Source organism: Rhipicephalus microplus, chromosome X, assembly GCF_043290135.1.
Source record: "Rhipicephalus microplus isolate Deutch F79 chromosome X, USDA_Rmic, whole genome shotgun sequence".
In the NCBI taxonomy this organism is placed as follows: Eukaryota; Metazoa; Arthropoda; class Arachnida; order Ixodida; family Ixodidae; genus Rhipicephalus; species Rhipicephalus microplus.
In genome coordinates, this window is record NC_134710.1 from 138,607,006 (window position 1) to 138,632,097 (window position 25,092).

Below are 25,092 nucleotides of genomic sequence, written 5' to 3' on the forward strand. Positions count from 1 at the left end.
TATTTGCTTATTTTTTCCCTTCTTTCCTTCTAACTTTCTTTCTGTATTTCTTTTTTTCCTTCTATCTTTCTTTTTTTTTCAGCCTTCCTGTTTTTTCTCTTTCTCTGTATTTTTGCTTGCTCTTTCTTTATATTTTTTTCTCTCTCTTCAATTCTCTGTTTCGTTCTGCCTTTTTCTTTCCTTTCTTTCTCATCCTTTTTATGCTATGCTCTACTCTCTTCTTTGCCCTTTTTGTTCTCTCACTTCTCTTTCGCAACCCCTTGTTATAATACATGCAAAACTGTGCTATGCTCTGCTAGCATGCTTAAATAGCCGAGTGTTTTGTATGCTTGCCTTCTAATTTTGGGTATGTGGTTTCAAATCCTGCCTTGCCAAAAACTCTGTTTCTCACTCTATCTCTGCAATTCTTTTCTCACCCACCAGAGTTAGTGCCATGGTCCTCGGCAGGATCTTCTCTTGGGGGATGCAAACCAGTGTTGCTTTGCAGGTGGGGGAGGGTATTTGCTGATGTGGCTTGAGGTGGGCAAGTTCCCCTTTTGCACCCCCCTGCCGACACGCATGGTTATTGCATATCATATTGGTCAAGTCACTGCATGTGTTCTGGGTGCAAAGCAGAAAGTGAAGAAGGGGACCAAGAGAGTGCATGCCAGTTCATGACGATGATCGTCCGTGTTCGTAGGTCATGGAGCAATGCTCGGCTTAAACAGCTCAGCCGCTAAATGAGGAAAAATCCAACAATGTCGTGATGAGCTAAATTGTAGTAAAAAGTAATATAAGGGACATTTCCATCCCACTAGTGGCACTCCTGAAATATATAGATAGCATATCTGTAAGGATACCATTCAATCAATCAATTAGACCATTGGTGGAATAATTGTGAGAGGTCGTAGAGACAGCTATTGTGGCAATTATGGGATGGGACAAGTGTCGTCACAATACAATATCTTGGGTGAGTTAGCTTTTAACTTTCACGTTTACAATATGTTGAGCAAATATGGCACAGAGAAGGCATATTAGATGCACTTCTCATCGGTGGTTATCTGTGTGAAGAATCTGTGTGCTTAGTCTGTGTACATTCTGCAAATATGCAAGTTTCTTCACCTGAAGTCATCATAGTAGGTTCAAAAGGGGATCCAGTGAGGAGAGTGATGCAGACAGGAGGCGGTATGCAAATATCTATAGAAAGACACATCTCAATATTGATAATTAGCATTCTTCATTCTTTCATTCTCTGCCTAGTAAAAACGTGTTCCGTATATGGTTATTCAGCAAATTCATCAATATAATGTCAGCTTTAACACAGAAGTGGTTATGAAATCATACACAGGCCTTGATGAAGTTGTTTTAATTGATGCTTGCCATCCCATCGAAAGCAGCTAAAACAATTTTACAAGCCTTTGTTGGTTGCAAACTTTCTTGTATTTGAGTCGTATAACGTGCAATAAAGAGTAAGGTTATTCCTATGGACTTTGTTGAAAAATAAGACCCCCTTCTGCTTCAACATTCCACCCTAAGTCAATGAAGGGGCTTGCCAGAATGGGCGAAGTACAATTTTCTACATATAGCATTTTTAGTTCAAAGCATATTTAAAAAATTTTTCACAACTCAACCTGTCCTGTCGAATTATGTGAAGCAGCAGCCAACATATTACACTGTTTACTCAAGGTTTATTTTTTTTTTTCAAGTCCTGTAAGTAGCCAGAACGTTATGCTGCATGGGTCACCAAAGGAATCAGCTGACTGTGAACTGGAGATCACAACAATGGTATAGAAAAAAGCAGAAAGAATCTCTACAAAATCTCGGTTTAGAAATATGGTAGATGACATAGGAGAGCTATAAAAAGCTGCTCAGACTAAATAACTGAATAAACAAGTGGTATAGCTATGTTTCTGATGCTGTATAATTGTGCCCAGAATTAACCTCGATGGTTAGACCCACTGTCTTTTTACTAGTTTTTATTGATTATTTTTCTGGGAAGATTGTGTAAACATAAACAAGTGCTGTTTATGGTTAGTAAAAGTCTTATCATATCTCTTTGTGAATGTACTATTAACAACGCTTTCCCTTCAAGCATATTATGTGTATTATGATGTCAAATAAGCATTAGAAAAACTTGTAAACATCCACGCACACTTTGATAATTAAGGGGGGACGAGCACAAAATCGTAAAAAGGGCTGACTTTCGAAAATTGCAATTTGAGGTATTTATAGTCAAAAAAATGTTTTGAAAAAACTTTATATCATGAAAAATACCATTTCTACTTGTTAAAAGCTAATTATATGAAATTACAAATGTTCTTAAAACTGAGAACATAATTTTCTCAGCATTGTTACTTTTCTGAAGTTAATGTGCCTTACGGAAGTTTTGAGCCAGTTTCTGTGAAGATATCCAAGTTAACTTGGTACCGTTCTTTTTCACAGCACTTTAACTACAGGCTAAAGCTTTTCTTTTTCTCTCAACCTTGATAGAATTGTAATTATATGTAGAATAGCAGTTAATTACTGGAAGCTCATTTTTACCTTCCAAGCTTAAAAATTATTTCTGATCAAAGAAATAGCCATTTTGACATATAGTTTGCTTTATCCTGTAGGGTGAACATTTTAGAGGAAACATCTAGTGAGATATTTGAAATCTGTTAGCACATTTGAAATCTCCATTCAATGGTACACATGTATGGTAATTTTCATGACAGTAGGATAATATATGAAAAAGATTTTTAAGGCCCTCGTTCGCCTTAAGGAAGCGTCACTGTACTAATCTATTTCTGAAAAGGACAGTCTGCCGTAACATTACAAGTATGTGATTGTGAAAGATGGACGGAATCCTGTGATAAGCTCAAAAGATTGCATGCATGGTTAGAAATTAAGGCATGAGGTTAAGGTTGAACTGTGGCAGTTTTGACTATGTAGCCTTGTTTTCTTGAAATCATTCCATTGTCTCATTGGTTAATTATGGTAAACACAAAACGTGAAGATGGCATATTCTTCCTTTATTCCATTAGGAGCATAAAATTCATAGCTGTCATTTGTTTTAACTTGCACATTTTATTAGGTAATGGTGGTTTCAAGACCCCTATTGTGTATTAGAGCAAACAGAGCAAGTATCATACAATATGAAAGCACCAAGCATTGCTACTAACATTTTCTGAGGCCTGTATTTTGGAATATTTTGAATAGAACATTCTTGTTGAACTATCCTGAAGCTTAAGGGGAGATGCAAGTAGAAAAACACGACTTTTTTCTAAAATTACATATTTTTTGTTTCTGTTTGCTTTGACGAATGTAGTCTCTCTACTTTCATGACAAAAAATTGAAGATTACAATTAAATTCAAAGCAGGTTAAAACTGATTTTCAAGAGCACAAAGTGGTTACTAAAAATTAAAAGGAGCTTATTGTCTAAAGTCCCCTAGAAATTGTCACCTGGTTGCTTGCCATTGCATTCCGCATGAGCTGTTTTTTAAAGCCACATGCTCGAAATAACAATGATTGCCAAGCTCTGCTGAGGAAAGAAATGATCTTTTCTACATAGATGAGCTTTCACTTATACCTTTGAAATGCTTTTTTCTCAAGATCCATTTTTGGGCAAATTTTTGAGTTAAGCATCATATTTTTGGTATTTTTGATAGCCAGGTCAGGATAAAATTTTGCCCATATATTTATTAACTTGATATCGACTCTATAAATGTTGAAAACCTGAATTGAATAATTAGTGGGGGTTGAGAAATCTAAGAATTATCACATAATAATTTTTCTTGTCCATTAATATGTGTTATATGCACTGCCTTGAGAGTTATTTGCATTCTAGAGCCAATGTAGAGAAATATGAGCCATCAATAGCTGAGAGCCATAAATGCTTAGTGGCATAAAAAGTTTGTCCAAAACCAACTATATGCTATACATTGCCGTGGTGTAAAACTAAAACTCTCCAACTTACCATAAAGATAATTACATATTTGAAATCAGCATAAAAGTCTATATAGACAGCAAAACTTTTATTGCCCTAGGCTACAGCTTAATGCAACTTTTTTTTTAATTGCATCTCCCCTTGAAGAAACTGTAATTCAATAGGATGTGATACAGCTACAGCCTCTATTAAAGGTGACAAGGAATATAAGTAAAGTCACAAGATCAAGAATTTAATGAGAATACCAGGAAATCACTTTACACTAGACAAGTATGTTTTGAGATCTCTGGTAGATGACTCCATCATGCAATGTAATAGCGAAGAAAATGATGATTGCGTGTTGTTGACCCATGACTAATGCTTATGCTGTGATGCTTTTGTTAGTACACATTATGTTTTGACAAAGTGTTTCTGTCTGTTCAACTATAGTGCTAAAAAAACCCTTGCAGTGATTGCTTATATGAACTGTGGTAATCTGTTTTCTTTTGTTATTTGTTTCTCAGTGTTTTATTAAAGATTTAAATTCATATCAGTTGTGTTTTTGTAAGTCTCGTATCACCTACTTATAATAGAAAACTGAATGTAATGCTATTGACCTATGGTACTCACAAACAGATGAATTCTTATATACTTCAGTAAAGATAATCTGTGAGCGATTACTGAGAAGCAGAAAATATTACATTTATGCATGGAAAAGTCACAATAAACTTAATCATAATGAAGGATGGCTGGTTTTGCTACCAGAAATCTGCACACATTTTGGCTACATATTACACATAACAGCAGATGAATACTACTTTGTTTCACTTCTCCTTAGGTCTCCACAAAATAATCTGAAGCCACACAATTTTATACTGTAGTCATGCACAGTTTACGATAAGCTGGAGTAATTTCATTCGTTTTTAATACAATTTTTAAAACAATTATTCTGATGCCTTGATGAGTTTCATGTGCTTTCATAGTATGATGGCTTTTCATGAACTGATAAAAAGGTTAATTATTCAGGCTTAGAGTGTGAAATCCACATGCAATGCTGTGGATGTAATGTAAGGCATATGCAAACACTACTCTGCTGTTACTCCTAGCATTGACTATGTCTTCAATGAAGGACTACATGACTTTGCTGCATAAAATAAGCTGTCCATCTATGTACAGTGCACTCGGATTGAATTGTGACTCGGATTAAAATGTGACAATCTAAGGCTTATTTAATAAATGCACACAATTTTGTTTTCATCATCGTTGATTCATATTGCGACAGTATAATTTCAACTTGAACACTTACATCAGAGTCATCGGCACCTTTCTGCCTTAATAATAGTGACATATCATAGTTATCTCAAGAGATTGCACATAACTCTCAAAATGCACCACTTTTTCTTTAAATATTCTGTTAACCTATTAAGGCCCAGTGTAGTTTACAAAGTACACTTCCTTTTTTGAGAATAGAAAATACATGACAGAATATTCTTATCCTGCTCATGTAAATTTCAGATGCCAAAGGTAGCAGCAGGATAATCCTAACTTGGCATATTGACTGGGTTCTATTTTTATATTTTGTGAGTCGTTAAAGGGACCAACAACTGGCCAGAAGCTGTAATTATATCTTTAAAAAAATGAAAATACCATGAAATATAGGAACATATTTCAGCATTTTTTTGCATTGTGAGTATGATTTAGTACGCTAAATCGTACTTGAAAGTAATAAAAACCTGCCGGTGGCCCAACCTAGTGAAGGAGAATTGAAGCTGGATTATGAAATATGGAGTCAACCACTTCTTGTACGTAGTTACGTAGCCTGAGGCTGTCATGCACGCCAGCCCTCAAAATTTGACGATGCATATTATTATGCTGCCCGGCTCAATTCCGCCATGCTTACGACGTAAAAGGAATTACATGGTGAGAAGCTGCATTGCTGTCATGGCCATCTGTGGACCATTTAGAGCTGCGGCGCATGTGCGTGGAGTGCACGCATGGGCAGTAAACCAGCACAGTCAAACACGACCCACTCTCGTGCGCACTGTTTGCACCGTGTGAGTATATGACTTCATATTCGCTGTAGACAGAGAAATTTCGATTACAAATGTTTTACGATGTTTTCTACGTTGCCATTTTATGATTAGACTCATTGATAGATAAGCTTTCTGTTACACTCACAAAAATGGCACCAAACATTACGAAAACGAGAGCCATTCAGGTGCATGTGGTCAGTACTCCTCTTTCTAAATTGATTTGAGGTTTTACAATTTATATGCTGAAACAATGAACTGCTTCTGCTTCAGAAAGAACAGATTAATTCCTGCAAAGCGAGAGATGCGTATAGAGATAGTTTTGTTCTGAGGTGTAATCAAATGTGAGTGTGCTTTGCATAGTACAACAAAACTTCGTTGGAGCGTACATGTACAGGGGGGGCCACAGTTTCCAAGTTCCCAGGCTATGCTCCCGTGAGAATACTTGAGATAGTGGCCTGGAAACTTTTGACCCCCCCCCCCCCCCCCCCGTACCTATTGTGCATTGCCTGAGAGATTGAGCCAGTTATTTTCTGTGTAAGAATGCCATTTTTCGGTTATCTGAGACTCATGAGGCTGCGACAGATGTCGCTGTAAATATGCCAGAGGTGGTTGATGTTTTCATTGTCACTTATGACCCTAACATAGAAACTTAGGAGGAGGAAGGGAATGACAACGGTGCGAATGCATGCTCTCTACCAACGATAAAGAGCATGGAATGAAAGAAACATGGGAAATATAGTTTATGTCTTGATCCAGGAAACAAGAGTTGTTTTATAAATGCTAAAGGCAAAAGCATAGTTGCTATGCTCACAAACAACAACACAGTGTAGCCACTATGCTCTGTAACCAGCTGGCCATAAACTGAACCCCCCCCCCCCCCCAACAAAAAAAAATGTAACGCTACTATGAAACCTCTTTAGCAGCTTTAACAATGACACTGAAGAGATAAGCTCTCTAACAAAGCTGCAAATAACCACAGAATTTTTATTCATGAGAAAAGGGGATATCAGCCCCTATTTACCCAGGTGATTGAAGTGTAAAACAGTGTCTACTATTGCAGTGGAGGTTTCAGCAGACCCTCTATGCATTGACTATTATATTTTAGTCGGATAATAGCAAGACACTGACCTTGTACACCACAGAAGTATCAAGAGATCTTCAGTATCCACTGTGCTTGCTTTTTCTTTCTATCCATTCGGACGTTTTCACAGAAAGCTTGGAAAGCAATGAAAGTCTCCCATATTATCTCGAAATGGTGTTGTTAAAAGTCTAACATTGTACTTTCCATAAAACACTGGTGTTTCAATAAATTACATGGGCCAAGATAACTTTGGTATTCGTTTGGTAATGATCTAGTGTACTCTCCATTCTTGCATCAGACCAGTTTTCCTGTTGCTATGTCGACAGCCAAGCATACTTTCTAAAGTACAGTATCATAACTTCTGAAAGCAATAATGAATTTCTATGAAAATTTGCACATAAATTTCTATTGCAATTAGGTAAATGTAGAAATATCTCAATAAAATTCACTTCATAGTTTTTGGATGGCTTAATGGGTTAATTAGAATAAATTTAGTAGTATTGTGGCAAGAACTGAAGGTATGAGATCATGAGTTTATTTAATCTCACAATAACTTTTTGCAAGTCTCATGACTAACTGCCTCAGGCTAATGAACATATTTTACGCACAGCTAACTTTGTTTTCAACACATCTTGCCCGCCGCTGTGGTCTAGTGGCTAAGGTACTCCCTCAGCTGCTGACCCGCAGGTTGCGGGATCGAATCCCGGCTACAGCGGCTGCATTTTTGATGGAGGCAAAAATGCCGTAGGCCCGTGTGTTCAGATTTGGGTGCATGTTAAAGATCCCTAGGCGATAGAAATTCCCGGAGCCCTCCACTACAGCGTCTTTCATAATCATATGGTGATTTTGGGACATTAAACTCCACATATCAGTCGATCAATTCAACACATCTTGTACAATCACTGTATGATACATATATGTTCCTATATGTTTTCATGCCACGTCAGCTCGTTCCTTTACTTCAACTGAAATTCGTAGCAGCAATATTCTCAGATGATTAATGTGTGAAAGCACTTTACAGTACAAACAGTGATGGTGCCTGGTGAAAGTGATTGTAGACAGTGGCAAATCATGATGACATCTTCACGACGAGTGCCACTAGGGCAGCCAGGAGCAAAGCCGAAGCACTAATAGTGCAGGCACCCGCGCCACATGGCCGATAGTCAAAGTTCTCGCAACTCTTTGCGCTGGCCTTACGGGAATAGTGGGCCAAGATTTCAATGCCACTGTCCGTACACTGTCTCCTTTTATAAAGACTCCTGATGCACTCGTTTGCCCTCATAAGTGCACTGAAAAGAAAGAAAATAGGCATACATAAAGCTTTTAAATTGTGATAAAGCTGTGCATGCATGCTGTATAATCAAGGCACTGACTGCTGCCTCATGTAAAGCTACAATATCACTTGAGGGAACTCTGACACTGCGATTGGTCAGCCACCACGAGAATGATAGGTAGTGAGTACGTGGGTAGTCTTCCTGCTTGTGCTTTCGAGGACACTTGCGGCTTTGTTTATCATTGTGTTTTGGCTTCGGTTTCAGACAAAAGAAGAGCTCATTATGTACCTTGTGAGATAATTTGAATTCGTGAGGCTAAAAGGGTCAAGGTGGTGATATGTGACAGCTGAGCCTTTGCTAACTTCATCTTGCATCAAAGCAGCTGCGGGCCATACGAAGCCAAAAGATTGAAACTTATGCAAAGCAATGCACTACCCGTCATTCCCCTGCTGGCTGAAGTGTCCTGTCTTGCAGCTCCCACAATACTAATAATGCCAGATTTCACTCTAGAGTACTCTTGTGAAACTCTATGTCCTCACATCTTGAGGAATGGTCGTATAATGTTGGAGATGAGCAGATCACGTGACATATTTACAGGAATGTATATATAACATAGAGCGGTGTCAAACAGTTTGTCCGGGTGAGTATACAGATGTATCTTTACAGTTATATAAACCATTTTTTTTGCAACAAGCCTCTTTTTAAAGCTTGTATTTTTGACAAGCAGGAAATAACATTTTTCTTTGTAAATATACTGTATAAATGAGAAAAAGTGTGCAGTTTATAAAAATGACTTGCTCCATTGTAAATGGACGCCATCTGCCAAGCTATAAACGACTCATTCTTGCACTATTTAGTCAAACCTTGTTTATGCATTTCTAAAAAAAAGAAAACCCAGAAGAAAACACACTATTTGGAGAAATGTACAATATAATTTTTTAATATATGCACTATTGCTTGGACAGCAAAGCAGTGACATGTGTTGTGAAGGATCAGACGCAGCGTATTCAATGGGTGGCACATCAAGCTACATAAAATATTCCCCCCCTCCCCCCAAAAAAAAGAAATGTTTTTTTTTTTTGCCATGGCACATTCAGCACAAGCTAAGACCACCACATCTGTGTGCCTGACCCCTACTTCAGATCAGCAAGGTGGCCCCCCTCCCCTGAAAAAAGTTTTCTACCTATGCCCTTGCTTCCCTATTGCATGAAGCTAATTGGGCTTATGGTTCACTCTACAACTGTGAGCACAAACCATCATGACGCTGGCAGTGCAGGGAGTGGAAAGTGTGTGTGCAGACCCTTGCTATTCAAAGTACGGCACATTTGCAGGCAGGTCACCTAAAAACATACTTTGTGTTGACCATATGCATGCGCAGGATTTGCCATTAGAGAGGGGGGTGCAGTCTCACCAAAGACCTTCCTCACACTTTCAATTAGTTTAGTTCTAAAAAAAGAAAAGCAAGCTTGGCAGTGGAAGCCAAAATGAATGTGAAGCGATGAAGTGCTTCCCACAACAGCCTGCCATTGGCCTCCATCCTTGCAAAGGTAAAAATTGAAGTGACCAATTCCTCTGATGCAAGTGGTCCTTGGCCGACATTATCATTGAAGACCTGTATGACCATAACCTTGCACTGTAAACGATGACTAGACAGGTCTGACTGAGTAAAGGTATGGGGCAGACTTGGTTCTCGCACACCATGTCTTTTTCTCTTCTGAGTGAACCATTCTTTACAGTGGTGTTCATATCCTTAACGCACTCTTTACGCTAAAATTGAAACCTTGAGATGTCTGTGTTGTTTGATTGTTGGTGCATACATGGGCAATTGTGACAGTTTATTAGTGGTGAATGTTGTGCTTAAGATATTTATTAAAATCTGGTTTTAAGGTAGGTGTGAGTGCTCATTTGATCTGGCAGCACCTCACGACATTGCCACTTGAATGACAAAGTCTCACAGATAGGGGCCCTGAGTGACATCCTATGAGTGAAGCGAGTATTGTGGACATCACAGAAGATTTACAGGACGGACACAGTATAATGATTGGCATCTGGAGAGGGCTATTATCCTCGGTGGGTGCCTCCTGGGAGCAGTGGCATAAATGGTCGGGTGATCAGGTGAGTCGGGACACCTCCCACCCCCTGTGTTCATGCTTGGGGGACAACCCATGCAAGTGTCTCCTTTGAGATTTATCTTACCAATGTCCCATTCGAACTTTTTGAGAGTCAAGAATAATGCACTTTACGTAAAAAGAACTCTGAAATCTGAATACTGAACATAAAGGAAGTGCTTCTAGCCAGTACACACGATGGGCAATATACCTTTATGCATTAGTACAAAAAGTGCTACCATTTCTATTGCATGCTTTAACTTGAATGATGCATCTACAAAAATGCTAGTGCCTGGCCACAAGTTGCTGTTAGAAAGTAAAATGATGTCAAATGTCGTCAAATGATGTCGCTTATATACTTATGGATACTCAGTGATGACCAGGTGTTGATATTCATGCTCATTTTTATTATTATTGTTATAATCATTATTAATAGCATAAATGTAAATGCATAATTTTATTTTTGTAAGAATACAATTAAAGCATATGTATAAAAATGGCCATCATTGCAAGATATGTATGTCCCCACTTGTGGCCTTAATGGATTTACCACACTACCTGGGAGCGTCTTTTGACCTAAGGCACTCCCCGCACTAGGGCGCCAAGATTTTATGGAGGAGTTCTGAAGTGGCAGTAAAATGGTCACAATTAAAAATGCTATTCGATTTTGGGATTGCCAGACACAAAGCTAGAAATTGCAGCAAAACAATCACAAACAAAATTTCGCTACCAGAGGTCCCTGAAAAATGTACACTAAAGGGCAAATCGAATTATTCATTATATAAAATCATTTTTGATCATGAGAGGTTTGACGTCAACGTGTAGGAAAATTCATGGTTACATTGAACAAAAATAGTCTGAGCATTATAATATATCAGACATCTCGCAATGTGGTAGGCCCCAAGATGCTTTTTTCTTTACAACAAGGTGGCTTTTTCTCGTGCAAAGGGATTTTCATGTGCAGGACCATAATCAGGGGGAGGAGTTTAAGGGGTTCTGACACATACCACCCAAAACTTTTGCATGCTTCAACTTTCCATGCAATTCAGAAGTGTGTACACAGATTCACATAATCACTCCTCGTGAAATGAATTCCTGGGTACAGCCCTGTTCGCGCATATATATTTGGGAGAAAAAGTGATGTAAATAGGAGCTATGGAGCTGTGCAGAGTGAGTAGCATGTGCTCTCTGCTATGATTTCTTGCTGTGCCAGTCACGCAGGTTCACCATTAGCTTCTCAGCTGTCATAAAACTGAAGAACCTGACTGTTTTCCACCTTCTTGAAATGGAACCCCTAGAAATCGTCATTTTTCCCTCTCTATGCCATGGCGAAAAAAAAAATTTCGGAGGAGGGGGGGAGGGGGTGCACAGGCTTGGTGTGCCATCTCCTGGCTACTACCCTGTCAAGCAGTACCGTGAAGCCAACTTGTGTACCAAAAATGCAATGAATTTTTTAAAATATAATATCGTATTACACGATGTATCAAACTAATGCCCCCTTTTTTGTTTATTTAGTGTGTTCAATATATACTGGTTCCACTGTATTACCTGTGCAGAATCTCACAAAATTTATGTCAGAATATAGCCAGAAACTCTCAAACGAAGCTTGCTGTAACTAAGTTTCAGTGGCAAAAGTGGCGTCGTATGTGAAGAACCCGGCGCTGGTGAGTGTACAGACCACATGTGTCAGCAGAATTTTGTATTGGGAGGTGCAAACCTGCATTGCATCGTGGAAGGCGAGATGGAATCTAGCTTGGGTGAGAGCAAGGGCTGGTGCGGCTTGAGGGAGGCAAGTAGCCTTTCTTAGAACTCCCCACCACTGACGCCTAAGCCCTCGAAGGCCCGCCGACCACATGCGTATTTACGTGCCCCATTTTCTGATAATTCGATCAAGAGATTGTGGGCTTGTCAGCAATCAGCTGTTTCTGATCAGATTTGGCTGTCTGATTTTTAACGAGTCATTTCACATCCTTGTTTCATTATTGCCTTTCTGTGTTGCATTTCATTGTTCCATGTGGAGGCATGACCGTTGTTGTTACCTGAAGCAACACCAGGATTACTGCGCTTGTCACGGAGGAAGGAAAAAGTAAGGAGGGGGCATTGTGCAATGTGATAGAAATAAAAAAAAGAAAGTAGTTGGTCCGCCTAGTACTTGCTCCCCACTTCACTTGTGCCTTTTTTTGCGGTGGAGGAAGATTTCATTTTTTGTGTCTTTTTTACAATGAGTAGCTTGTTTTCAATTCACTTGTTTAATGCAGTTGGACCAAAAACATTCCTGCAAACCACCCATTGCCGCTTTAAAATTTGCTAAAGTTTAATTGTGCAAGAATTAAGTATTGCGATGTAATAAATTTTGACCAAATTCACTACAAAAACTGAAACCAAAGCGAGAAGGCGTGCTACTAGCAAATGACCAGGATGACATCACTGTTCACTACAACGATTGCAGTGGTGCTAGTTTTTACATGCATTAACATATGTGCACCACATGTGCTATTGTCACAAGCGCAGCCTGTACAACCGCGTTCAAGTCAATCGATGGTTCATTTAGAATTAACGATGCCCATTTATTCTGGATGTCTCAGTAGAGTTTGGTAGTAGCACTCTTTCATGTTTTGATTTCACCGAAAATTGGAGGATTTCATTGCTCTGATAATGTTACCGGTGTCTGCTTTTTGGAAAGCTCAAACTGGCAAAAGTGCCTCATATTTTACCCATCTGCCCACCTACACTAATAAAAAAGTTCATTATTTTAAGTTTTTAGATTACTGCACAGTGGCAGCACATGTCTCCAGGCAGACGTCTGCCACCACAGAAAAAATAATTGTGAAGTCGATAAGCAAACATTGCACTTCTCTTATTTTTTTTTACCATTTTTCTGACACACTTCTTGAAACACCCTGCATACAGTATAGAAAAATGTGACCTACATATGAAGGCTATACTTCTTTTGTTGCAAAAACAAGTTTTTCCAACATGAGTCTGCCTCCAGCGAGATTGCACTGTACATACCACTTATACCACTTCAATTTCTCCCATCCAGTAAAAGAAAACAGCAAGATACCTTCATGCTGGCTGCAATTTTTTACATTTTTACAATGACGACCACAATGAGGACGAATGAGTGAATGATGCAAAAAAGGCTGTGCCTTACCAACAGACAATCTCCCGACTTCTAGCGTGGTCGTTGTGATATTCGTCGTAACTCCGGCGGAACTCGTTCTCGAACGTGTGGGAACACTCTTGCCTTGCCCGGAAGAAGTCGAGATCATGGCAGGCAGCCGAGACACTGATCTCAGCTGAAACAAAATGGAACCTTATGTAGAAGAATGCAATAGACTTTTCAAGCACGTTTTTTTTGCAATCTATTTGGTTCATATCATTTAGAATTGCTTGAATATGCCACACAATCAACTTAGGCACACCAAACTGTCTTTGTTTTAGTGAAAGAGTGACAAGGAATTGATGCAGCATCTTGCACGAATAGGGTGGGTCGACGTTACTTCATGAAATGGGACAACAGCAGACAATTAAACAGACAGACAAATATTCTGGGGTTTTACAGGCAACGATCATAACTATGCAACAGGGACTCTAGATATTAGGGACTTTGCCCAACTGGTGTACTTTGACAACTAATTTATGTCATAAAACCTGATATGAATATGAGAGATGCTTTTGTAGTGGGTTCTGAAAATTTTGACTCTCTGGGGTTCATTAACGTACACCTATGCATATGTTTTTTTTTTCTTTTTGCAATAGTGATTGTTTGGACTTTTTTGACGGGTTTTTGCCGGCGCTGTCAGCATCATGTTTGGTATAAATTCCAAATTGAGGACATGTTTTGCCCACAGGTAAAAGCACCATAGTTCACTATAGTGCTTCATAAAGAAAGTGACAGATTACCAATAAAAAAAGGTATAAAACAAGGGACTAGGATCTCCCCAATGCTATTTACCGTGTACTTAGAGGAGGCTTTCAGAGGTTTAGAATGGGAAGAGTTAGAGATAAGAGTAAATGGAAAGTACCTTAGTAACCTCTGCTTCGCTGATGATATTGCATGGCTGAGTAACTCAGGTGACGAATTGCAATTTATGATTACTGAATTAGACAAGGAGAGCAGAAATGTAGGTCTTAAAATTAATCTGCAGAAAACAAAAGTATAATGTAACCTTGGAAGAGAACAGCACTTGGAAATACGTAGAGGTGCACTTGAAAATGTAAAAGAGTATGTCTACTTAGAATAAGTAGGAACTGCAGAGTCGAACCATGATATTAGGCAACTAGAAGAATAAGAATGGGGTGGAGCACATTCAGCAAGGATTGTCTAATCATGACTGGTAGATAACCACTATTTCGCAAGAGGAAAGTATATAACAGTTGCATCTTGCAAGTACTTGCTTACGGAGCCGAAACCAGGAGGCTTACAAAAAGAGTTCAGCTGAAATGGAGGACAATGCAGCGAGCGATGAAAAGGATTATGATAAGTGTAACCTTAAGAGACAAGAAGAGAGCAGGCCAGGGAATGAACCGGGGTTAAGGATATCATAGTTAAAATCAAGAAGAATAAATGGACATGGAGGAGGAGGACGAAAGACTAAGCGGAAGGACAGAGAGGTTAGCTAGTTCTTAGACCGGCTGGCTACCCTGTGCTGGGGAAAGGGGTGAGGGGAATAAAAGATGATAGAAAAGAAATGTTGCAAAGAGAGAGAGAAAGAAAGTAAAAAAATAGCGAAAGAGGAAAAGCAAAATCAAAGAATAAGACACTAAAGCCTGCCTCTGGGGCCACTTGTTTGCGAAAATCGTAGCAAAGCTTTCAAAACTTTCCGGGCTCAAAATGGGCTCAGCCAATGACCCAGACTCCTTTGTTCCGACAAAGGCCGGTCATCTAGTCTATCCAGAGCTTCAGGTATTTGCCCAGGTATACCGGGCGCACCAGCTCCACGACCATTGAATCTAGAAACAAAGTTCACAGTTGCTGCTCGAGTGATTCCCCCTCCCCCCGCGTCTATTCACGCTCGTTCAAGACAGGCGACCTGTTTTCTCTCCGCCTGAGCATTCGATGGCAGGTCTAACAAGCGGCGAGATGCAAGCGCCCTGCGAGTGGCGGAGATCTGCCACCTCGTTTAATCTCTGCTTGAGCAGTGCTCGTCCACGCGGGTGGCGCTATTTCACGCGCGGGTAGAACTTCAAATGTGCAGGGAATATTTGAACTTGTAGTTTATGCAAAACATGGCGACGGCGGCAAAAACCCGTCGAGTGTCCATATATAATTCGGATCGTAATAAACAATTTCCCGCTTTATCGCCTAGCAATGGTGGGGCGAGCGCATCTAAATTTCTTCGCTGTTCTCATGTGGCCCATGGCGTTTCAATTACTGGGACATACGCTTTTCACATTTATTTTTATGAAGCCGTATAGGATTTAGTATGAAGATACCTGTTATTATTACCTGTTATTAGTGGGAAAGCTTCACCCCCCTTAGCTCAGGAAAGGAGGGTGGTAGGCTAGCGCATTTCTTGACCTCCTCCACCAGGTATATACGCCTATGTGTGTGTGTGTAACCAACAGCAGTAAATAGCAATGAATTGGCGTACTATTTGAGGAAAAAGATTATACCCCTCTTCAGAAAAAAAATAAATGGCCGCTCGTCGGTATGTGCTGAGATTTCTTGTACTTACCAAGCAGCACCAGTCCGGTGGCCAGCAGCAGGTGTCTGCAGGACAGCATCCGGATGGGCTGTGCCATGGCGCTCCGGCTTTTACACACTGGCTCTTGAGTCGAGGCCAACCTGCGCAGGCGTAATCTGTGAAGAGCTGCGATAGACGCAATGGGCAGCTATTCCAGTGTGTAGAGCGCGTCTTGCTACACAAAAAGCGAAGAAACATCGCTGACAGGCCAATGCGAGAAATTTTATCATAGCAGTGCAAGTGAGCAAGGTGCCCCACCCTTGAGGAGTATATTATGGGTCGATTTGCTGCAGCTGTTATTCGCCCGCACCATCAGTTATACCATCTTCAAAGCCAGGCCCGAGAACACTGACATTGCGGCGGGGAAGCTGACGTAACTTCACGGCAAGGACGTGTTTTGTTTAATGATTTCCTTTTTCTTCACCGGCCATGTGTCTGCTCTTTCGCGACAGATAGTACTTGATTGATGATTTGATTGATATGTGGGGTTTAACGTCCCAAAACCACCATATGATTATGAGAGACGCCGTAGTGGAGGGCTCCGGAAATTTCGACCACCTGGGGTTCTTTAACGTGCGCCCAAATCTGAGCACACGGGCCTACACCATTTCCGCCTCCATCGGAAATGCAGCCGCCGCAGCCGGGATTCAAACCCGCGACCTGCGGGTCAGCAGCCGAGTACCTTAGCCACTAGACCACCGCGGCGGGGCGACAGATAGTAATTACTCCTCAGCACCGCAATATGAAAATATGACATGGTGTACAATTTGCACAAGTTACAAGCGTTCGTTACTATTTAAAGTTAACTAAGCTCCGGGAGGTTTGTAAAATGAAGGTTAGAATGGGCAAAAATATAGTCTAAACAGAGTTTTCAATGTGAAATGATGCAGAACTGCAAAGAAACTGTTTTTTTCATCACGTATTTCAAGTAATTGATTCTAACAAAACATTCATGCTAAATGGTTCACTCTTTATGAGAGCTCGGCTTGGACTGCGCAGTTGATAAATGTGTCCCAAAGTACTGGAGATGAAATTACGACATTTATAATTGACAAATTGACAAACTACTTAGCAGTTTATCGTAAAAGTCCCGTCCACTTATGCAAATAATTAATCAATGCGATTTGACAGAACTGCGCTTTCCGCTATATATACGATACTTTAGATGTTTATGTCTGTCAAAAATCCACTGATCATATATAAAAAATCAGCGGACCCTTAAGCTTCCTCTTTAAGAGTTGAACGCGATAGCAATATCCTGTCCTTATAGTGCGTACTTCAAATACTTAGTGCATACTTTTTTGTATGCTGTTACTCGAGAAGCTTAATCAATAAAGTTGAAAGTGGCTTGTGCCAGTGAAGCTTTCACATATGACCTTATTCTGCAAAATCGGTAGCATCCTTTAACCCACAAGCAATTACGCGCGTGAATTTTTTTTTTCGAACTTGCTATGCACCCACTACAGGGTCTTAATGGAATACGCGCGGTAACGTTTGTGCCTTTTGTAATGGGTGGCCGGCTTTAAACCACGAAGTCTTTATGATATTCACACGTCCTGTTGTCCGATGGTAATGTACCCTTGTACCACGTAATATTACAGCTGTATTACATGTTGCATTGCGAAGCCCGTATACAAGACGCGTGTGTTTGTATTATTTGCTCTGTATTTCCAAGCATATGAATTTATTTTAACTTTATTTTGAAGCAGACGCGCGTTGTAGAGCACCTGCTTGCCAGTTAAGCCTGGGTTTGAACCTCACTCGGACCACGAACTTTCGTTAGTTATTTGTTTGCATCTTCCTTCATTTTTCGGTCACGCGCAAGAAGATAATTTTTCGCTCACAACCAATATGACGCCGACGCCAACGCCAGAATATATGCGAAACGAACTCTTCAACGCTATCGCGTTAAAAGTCGACAAAGTGATAATGCTAGCCACGTCTTCGAGCAAGTATACACGTTTCTCTTCAACAGTGATCAGCGATCTTTCGTCACGTAGCGAACATCAATCTTAGCTTCGTGTGGAACACTAGCAACATTCGTTCACAGAATTTATATAACGAACACAGAAAGTCGAAATGAGAATTCTGAACTGTTTCGACAGTGGCCCGCGAACGTTGTTCAGCTCAATAAGACACGGAATCGGCTATCTCACACGCCCTGTCTAAATACCGGCTGATGCTTCTCAGGGGTAATTAACTGCAAACAAAATTGATTTCCGAGCTGGTTATCTGAAGTGCGGTTGAGGTGTGACATTCCAGCTGCTACGATACAGTTTGTTGTTACAGTAAACAAACGCGCCAAATCTAAGTTAAAATAAAATTGCACCACATATTAAGTGAACGAGTAGACAAGGAAAACTGACACTACAGCTGGTGCAGTATTCCCGAGTGCTCTCGGAATAGGTTAGTGCTATCAATATATATATATATATATATATATATATATATATATATATATATATATATATATATATATATATATATATATATATATATATATATATATATATATATATATATATATATATATATATATATATATATATATATATATATATATATATATATCATCAGCATGACTACGTCCACTGCAGGATAAAGGCCTCTCCCATGTTCCGCCAGTGAACCCGGTCCTGAGCTTGCAGCTGCCAATTTATACCCGCAAACTTTTTAATCTCATATGCCCACCTAACCTTCTGTCTCCCCCTAACCCGCTTCCCTTCTCTGGGAATCCAGTTTGTTACCCTTAATAACCCGCGGTTATCCTGTCTACGCGCGGCCCGGCCCATGTCCATTTCTTCTTGTTTATTTTATTCTTCTTTATTAATAAAGAAAAGATATATATATATATATATATATATATATATATATATATATAGAGAGAGAGAGAGAGAGAGAGAGAGATAAATAGATAGATAGATAGATAGATAGATAGATAGATAGATAGATAGATAGATAGATAGATAGATAGATAGATAGATAGATAGATAGATAGATAGATAGATAGATAGACAGATAGATAGATAGATAGATAGATAGATAGATAGATAGATAGATAGATAGATAGATAGATAGATAGATAGATAGATAGATAGATAGATAGATAGATAGATAGATAGATAGATAGATAGATAGACAGACAGACAGACAGATAGATAGATAGATAGATAGATAGATAGATAGATAGATAGATAGATAGATAGATAGATAGATAGATAGATAGATAGATAGATAGATAGATAGATAGATAGAAAGATAGATAGATAGATAGATAGATAGATAGATAGATAGATAGATAGATAGATAGATAGATAGATAGATAGATAGATAGATAGATAGATAGATAGATAGATAGATAGATAGATAGATAGATAGATAGATAGCGCTTGGGCATTCAACGTCAAACGTCAGCTCCTTGACGTTGGGTGCCCAAGCACAAGTTGGTAGCCAACAAAAAGGAAAATACCGACGATCTCTTGAAATGGCTTTAGTGATATTTTAATAGCATTTTTGAACGATTGGAAACCAATATTCCGCATCCCTAAGGAGGTCATAATAAATGGATCCATCTGATTGTATAACAGCAAAAAATAAGATTGACAAACACTCCTTACGAATGAAGGAACCTAAAGACAGGGCTGTATCAGTATGAAACCAAAGTAGGAAAAGTTACACATTTTTTCTTACAATGCAACGAGCACTTCCTTCTTGTCTCCTATACGTCCTTCACCCCTACCCCACCAAGGAAAAAAAAAAGAAAAAGCGAATGCATGCAATGGTGGTTGTGGTAGTGGTTAGAAGAGGAAGAAGGCACCTAATTTCGGCAGCCCGGTTGGGAGCACGGCGCAGTGCCTAATGCAATAGGCTGATCAGTCCCAGCCCTATAGAAAGGAAGATTCGTGGAAGCGCCACTGTATGAATAACATGGAGCATCATGTACAAACGCGTATGTGCTACCTATTACTCTATGTTGTTTCCAACATGAGTTCCTTCATCACTTGATTTTTTTTTCCTGTGCAATCGCGTGTGATCTCAGCCGCGTCCCGAAGACACGCACAAATGACGCTATAAATAGCTATCGTCTTCAATCGTGGGCACTGTGGCTCCCGTTTGCCTGTTCCACTTTCGAATTTCTAACTAAAAATTAACCAAGAAAATAAGCTCGCGTGGTACCAGAAGCAACACGCCAGTCTAGTAATCCAGTGAAACTAAAGGAGCCTACCTGGTGCCTGCCGGGCTTCCAAAATCGTTCGTCACGTGCGTAGAACGATACGGCTGCGAAAGTGCAGTTCTACCGTCTGTCCCGACTTGGAGATAGCGGGCATTGTAGGCACATAGTCGCGACTTTCCTCAACAGCTGCGCACGAAGTGCGGCAAATGCGTGAGTAAGCGTCGTTGCTGTCCTCGAAAAGTGCAAGCCTGCAAAGCGCGTCTTTGCAGCTGCTTCGAAACTACAGACGCAGCTGTGACGCACTTCCCTCTTCGCTTTCAAATCCAAGGGAGACGACGCACTCTTGCTCATTGCGAGCTGAGGGCCGTTGCACTTTCTTTGAAGGTCCGTGATACGATTTATGTACAATAGCATGCAAAAGGCGTCAGTGGGTACATACCTGATGGTTTTCCTAAATATGTGTTTATAGCTGTATACGCAGATGGACGTGTGTTCTATTTGCACATTTTGAGCCCCGGTGCACGTTTCCGTTCGTTTGTGCTGCTTGAATTCGTGTATATCTTCAGTAAGTATACCAATCTGCATTTTCTAATGTGCTGTACTGAACGCAGCACATGCGGAACATTAGAACATAAGGCACATGGACACCACAGGCTCCGTGCGGCTTTTGTTCGCTGTTCAATTTTTATCACAGTCGTCACTGTTCGGAGAGAGACGTCATTATAATTGTTACTATACAACTTGTAGCACTGCGAAACATTCCGTAAAGGTCTTCAGTGGAAGGGTAAGTGCACGTTTAAGGCATGAATTGGGTGCAATAGCAAAAAAAAAAAAAATCTTAACACCTGCTCAAAATAATAAAAATTCTTAACAAAATGGTATAGGCGTTCCGCCGTCACGCAGGTGGTATACACAGCCAGTCATAATGACAGACACTGAATACTACGCATGGCCTTTGATTTGCAGTTGCAGAGAAGTGTACCGCACGTAGATTGTACTTATCCTGCGACCGCGTGAATATGAAAGATTGTGTTCGCGAGCGCGCACTTTCACATATATTCCTCGATACACACTGCGACGCCGCGACTGGAAATGAAAGTATTTTGAAGAGGGCGCCGCCGGCCAGCAAGGACGATTGAAAAGTCATACGAATCATGAATCAAAGTTGACAGTGGGACAAACACAGAGGGAGAAGGGACGTCTGTCGGGGCGCTGCATAATACCTCCACATACGTCACCGTGCACTCGTGCGAGACCACAACCTTGCGGTCCTCAGCCTTGCTTTGCATCTGCGGCCTCGCGCGAGTGATCGCTTGCCGAGAGCATTCCGTCGGCATGGCAACGTAAGCTCTTTGTCGATGACAAGCATGGCTTACCGCGGCATTGTTTTAGTGGTCGACGTGCTCGCTACGTAGGCGGTGTCACGGTTCGCCGCACGAGCGTTCTCTGCATAGATCGTTGCGCCGGTCCCGGCTTGTAATTCGGCACCGCGAAGCTCTAACTTGCTCGAGGATGCTGCGCAGTTTCATTTACGCGGATATTGACCGGCCGCACCCGCGGGGTCATGAAGGTGCACGCCAGAATTCCCGCTGCCATAGCCTCGCCCTACCGGACACGGCGGCCCGACTTGGGGCACAGTGCGCAGTGCCGTGTTTCTGTCCTTTTATCTCCTTTTATTTGGGAGGGGCGGAAGGATATCGAATAATGACACGGGTATTTCTCCGTTTTTTTTTTTACATGAGACTTATGAAATTGGCCCTATAAACTAAATGCAAGACTGCAGCCGTAGCCCATGGGGATATGTAAATAACATCATTCACAACCAACAGACAGTCGAGCCAAGGAAAGTATAGGCGACGTTATTTGTAGTAAGTATGATGTAAATGTGAATAAACGTAAGCGGATAAAGAGACAACTTGCCGCCGGCAGGCATCGAACCTGCAACCTTCAAATAACCTAATTGAGTTATGGCGGCGATCGTCCTCTCGTGCACTTTATATGTACATGTATAAAGGCCCCCTATATGAGTGCTTTTCGTGCAGTATTACGTTAATTATTTATGATAACTTTTCTTAAACCTTTCGCTTGTACATAAGACCATATTTTTTATGCCTTGCTATTTGAACGCGTGCTTTGAAAGTAGGTACGACAACAGCTGAAAAAGTGAGTGGACACGGTAGACATAGCAGACCTTAAAAATAGCATCCAGGTGTAGAGTAAAGTACAACGTTTGCAGCTACCGATAGCGACCCCATACGCATGTAAATTGCAGCCACGGGCGGATCCAAAGAGGGAGCGCAGACCGGATGTCCTGAGGACCTCCTTGCCTTAATTTTTAGTTTTGTGCAAAAAATACAGCAAGAAAAATAGCTATGCGGCCAATACCCAGCTTTATGTATCAGTTCATTTAAAAGTACCCCCCCCCCCTTTTTTTTTTCTCCGCATATTTGATGTATCCACCCCTGCAGTCAAGTTTCGTTATTACGACGTTTTTTTTTTTTTTTTGAAACCAGTCACTGCTCTCCCAGAAGTAGACGAAAAAATTCGTTTATGCCAGTGATGTAAAGCAGAATTTCACGTTTCGAACGAACACCATAATTTATGCCAGTCGCAGTTCTGTTCTGTTCTGTTGTAACTGTCTTGCTGGGGAGAGGTTGAGGTTTAAGGTTTATGTTACATCAGCTACTCCATTTCTATAGGTTGGCATAAAGAATCAAAGAAAAGTACATAAAAATTATTACTCAAAATAAGAATTGAGGAAATAAAGAAAAAAAACACAGCACTACGAGAGAAGTTAACATACCATGGTAATGTACAGTTTGCTTCCAAAAGTTCACATTGCAATAACGCATTCATACGCACACATATTTAGTTCAGGCCACAGTATATAGATGAACGCACCAGTCCATATACACACTGCTGTATATCACGAGCGCTTATCCAGCCCGCAGTCCACTGAGTAGTAGTCCACAAAGATATTTGCCTTTTTCAGAAGAAAGAAGAAGCGTTTCATGCCTCGGCCTAAGTAATTAATGTGATGTGACTGGCGTCTGTCCAAACGTGCTAGTCTCTACTTAAATTTTTCTCTTCAATTTCCGCACTTTATGCACTCCAAAGGATATATGCACAACATTCTAACCTCCGTGACTACATGCAGTTGCATTCTGGTGAGCTGAATCAGCGTATTTTGTGCAGGAAGCTGTCTGTATATGGTATACTTGCAGTCGAAGTATGTGGAGTTATGCCTATATGTGTCGTGGGAGATCTGCTGCTATGGAAAATTTCCTGTGTGGATTGATTTTACGAAGTGATGACTGCTTTAATTTAGGGCTACGCAACTACTTCTCCACAGAACAGCGGCTAGCTCCTTGCGTTGTAACATTTCGAATATCCGCCCCCAACCATGGATTGTGTAATCCCATCCTTCCTTCAAGGCTTTTTTTTTTTTGCGAGTCTATCTGCGTCAGCGAATCGCAGTAAGCTGCGATTAGCCGATGATATTACGCTGATTAATAACTCAGGGGACTCATGATTATTGAATTGGACAAGGAAAGCAGAACAGCTTATCTGAAAATTAATATGCATACAACTATAGTAACGTGCAACAGTCCTGGCGGACAAGGGCGTTTTTTGATGGGTAATGATACTGCAAGTTGTAAAGAATTATGTCTGCTTGGGACAGGCAGCAATCGCGGAGCCGAACCACGGGAGTGAGATAACTAGAAGAATAAAGATGGGGTGGAGTATATTCGACACTCATTCTCAGATCATGAATGACAGTTTACCACTATCCTCGAATAGGAAGGTAGATAACAGCTGCATCTCACCGGTACTTATACGGAGCGGAAACCCGGGGGCGCACAATGAAGGCTCAACTTAAATTGCGGACGACGCAGAAAGCGATGGAAAGGAAAATGATAAGTGTAACCTTAAACGCCAGGAAGAGAGCAGAGTGGGTCAGGGAGAATCGAAGACATCATTGATGAAATCAAGAAGAAATGGTGATGAGCATGGCACTTAGCGCGTAGGCAGGAGGTAATTAAATTAATTCCAAGTGAAGGCAAACGCGCCAGGTGGAGACAAAAATATAGGTGGGCTGATGAAATTAAGAAGTTCATAGATAAAACATCCATGGCATCAACATTCACAGGACCGGGGTGGTTTGCGGAGCATGGGAGAGGCCTTTGTCCTGGGCGTAGTCAGGCTGATATCGTGATGATGATGTCTGCTTATTTATTGCCCTTTATTTGAATGTGGCTGGATATTCATTAAAATACGATGTTGTGATCCTGTGCCGAAGCATATCACAAAGTTTCTGCAATATATTGGGCTATTTAGCCATTTTTAGTAGAAGACCTAGCTTGTTTGATTGTGTGAAGGGAGGGTTGGCTCTCCGTGCATATATTCTATACCCACTGCCTTGTCTAAGAATATTCGCAGATAAACTTAACTACCTATCAAATAGCCACTAATTCTGATGTCATTGATGAGTATTTGTGAGAAAATTTTTACGTTCTTTTTTCTTCAAATTCTGGTATAAATACCGCAGATACTGACGCTTCTTCAGTGCAGGATTGATCTGTACATATATTCGTCCTTTTATTGTGCCTAGTATAAAAATAATGAAACACCATCTGTACAGTCACTAGAGGTCCCATGTCTGGTTTTGTGCATATACCATCTATTTCGCAGATAACATTCAGAACAGGCATCGTCCAAGGTACCCGTTTTTACCGTGATGTCCATCCTTTATATGCCGGCACTATTGCTCGGAATTATAACACGCTGTCCAAAGGTCGAGTGACAGTCCTATGTATCGATCGGCCAGATAAAACATAAGTACCATGG

At 40.6% G+C, this 25,092-nt stretch overlaps 1 protein-coding gene and 1 long non-coding RNA gene across 7 annotated transcripts in view; one reads left to right on the plus strand and one right to left on the minus strand.

Annotated features, from left to right (window-relative positions):
• Positions 1-2,969: 2,969 nt before the first annotated feature.
• LOC119176544 (uncharacterized) overlaps positions 2,970-25,092 on the minus strand; it is a 37,270-nt gene continuing 15,147 nt past the window's right edge. For 3 of the 5 annotated variants that reach the window (XM_075877846.1, XM_037427886.2, XM_075877845.1), the window contains exons 2-4: positions 16,062-16,171; positions 13,535-13,679; positions 2,970-8,287 (exon numbers count right to left, since the gene is read on the minus strand). In XM_075877846.1, the coding sequence (XP_075733961.1) occupies positions 8,068-8,287; positions 13,535-13,679; positions 16,062-16,128 (432 nt within the window). In that variant the 5' untranslated portion in view covers positions 16,129-16,171 and the 3' untranslated portion in view covers positions 2,970-8,067. Of the gene's footprint in view, positions 8,288-13,534; positions 13,680-16,061; positions 16,172-20,295; positions 20,480-25,092 lie in introns of those variants that run through there. The other 2 variants (XM_075877844.1, XM_075877847.1) reach the window with 2 other exon arrangements.
• Positions 20,570-25,092, plus strand: part of LOC142775790 (uncharacterized) — a 62,239-nt gene continuing 57,716 nt past the window's right edge. For both annotated transcript variants that reach the window (XR_012887021.1, XR_012887022.1), the window contains exon 1: positions 20,570-20,809. This is a non-coding gene — a long non-coding RNA (uncharacterized LOC142775790). The remainder of the gene's footprint in view (positions 20,810-25,092) is intronic.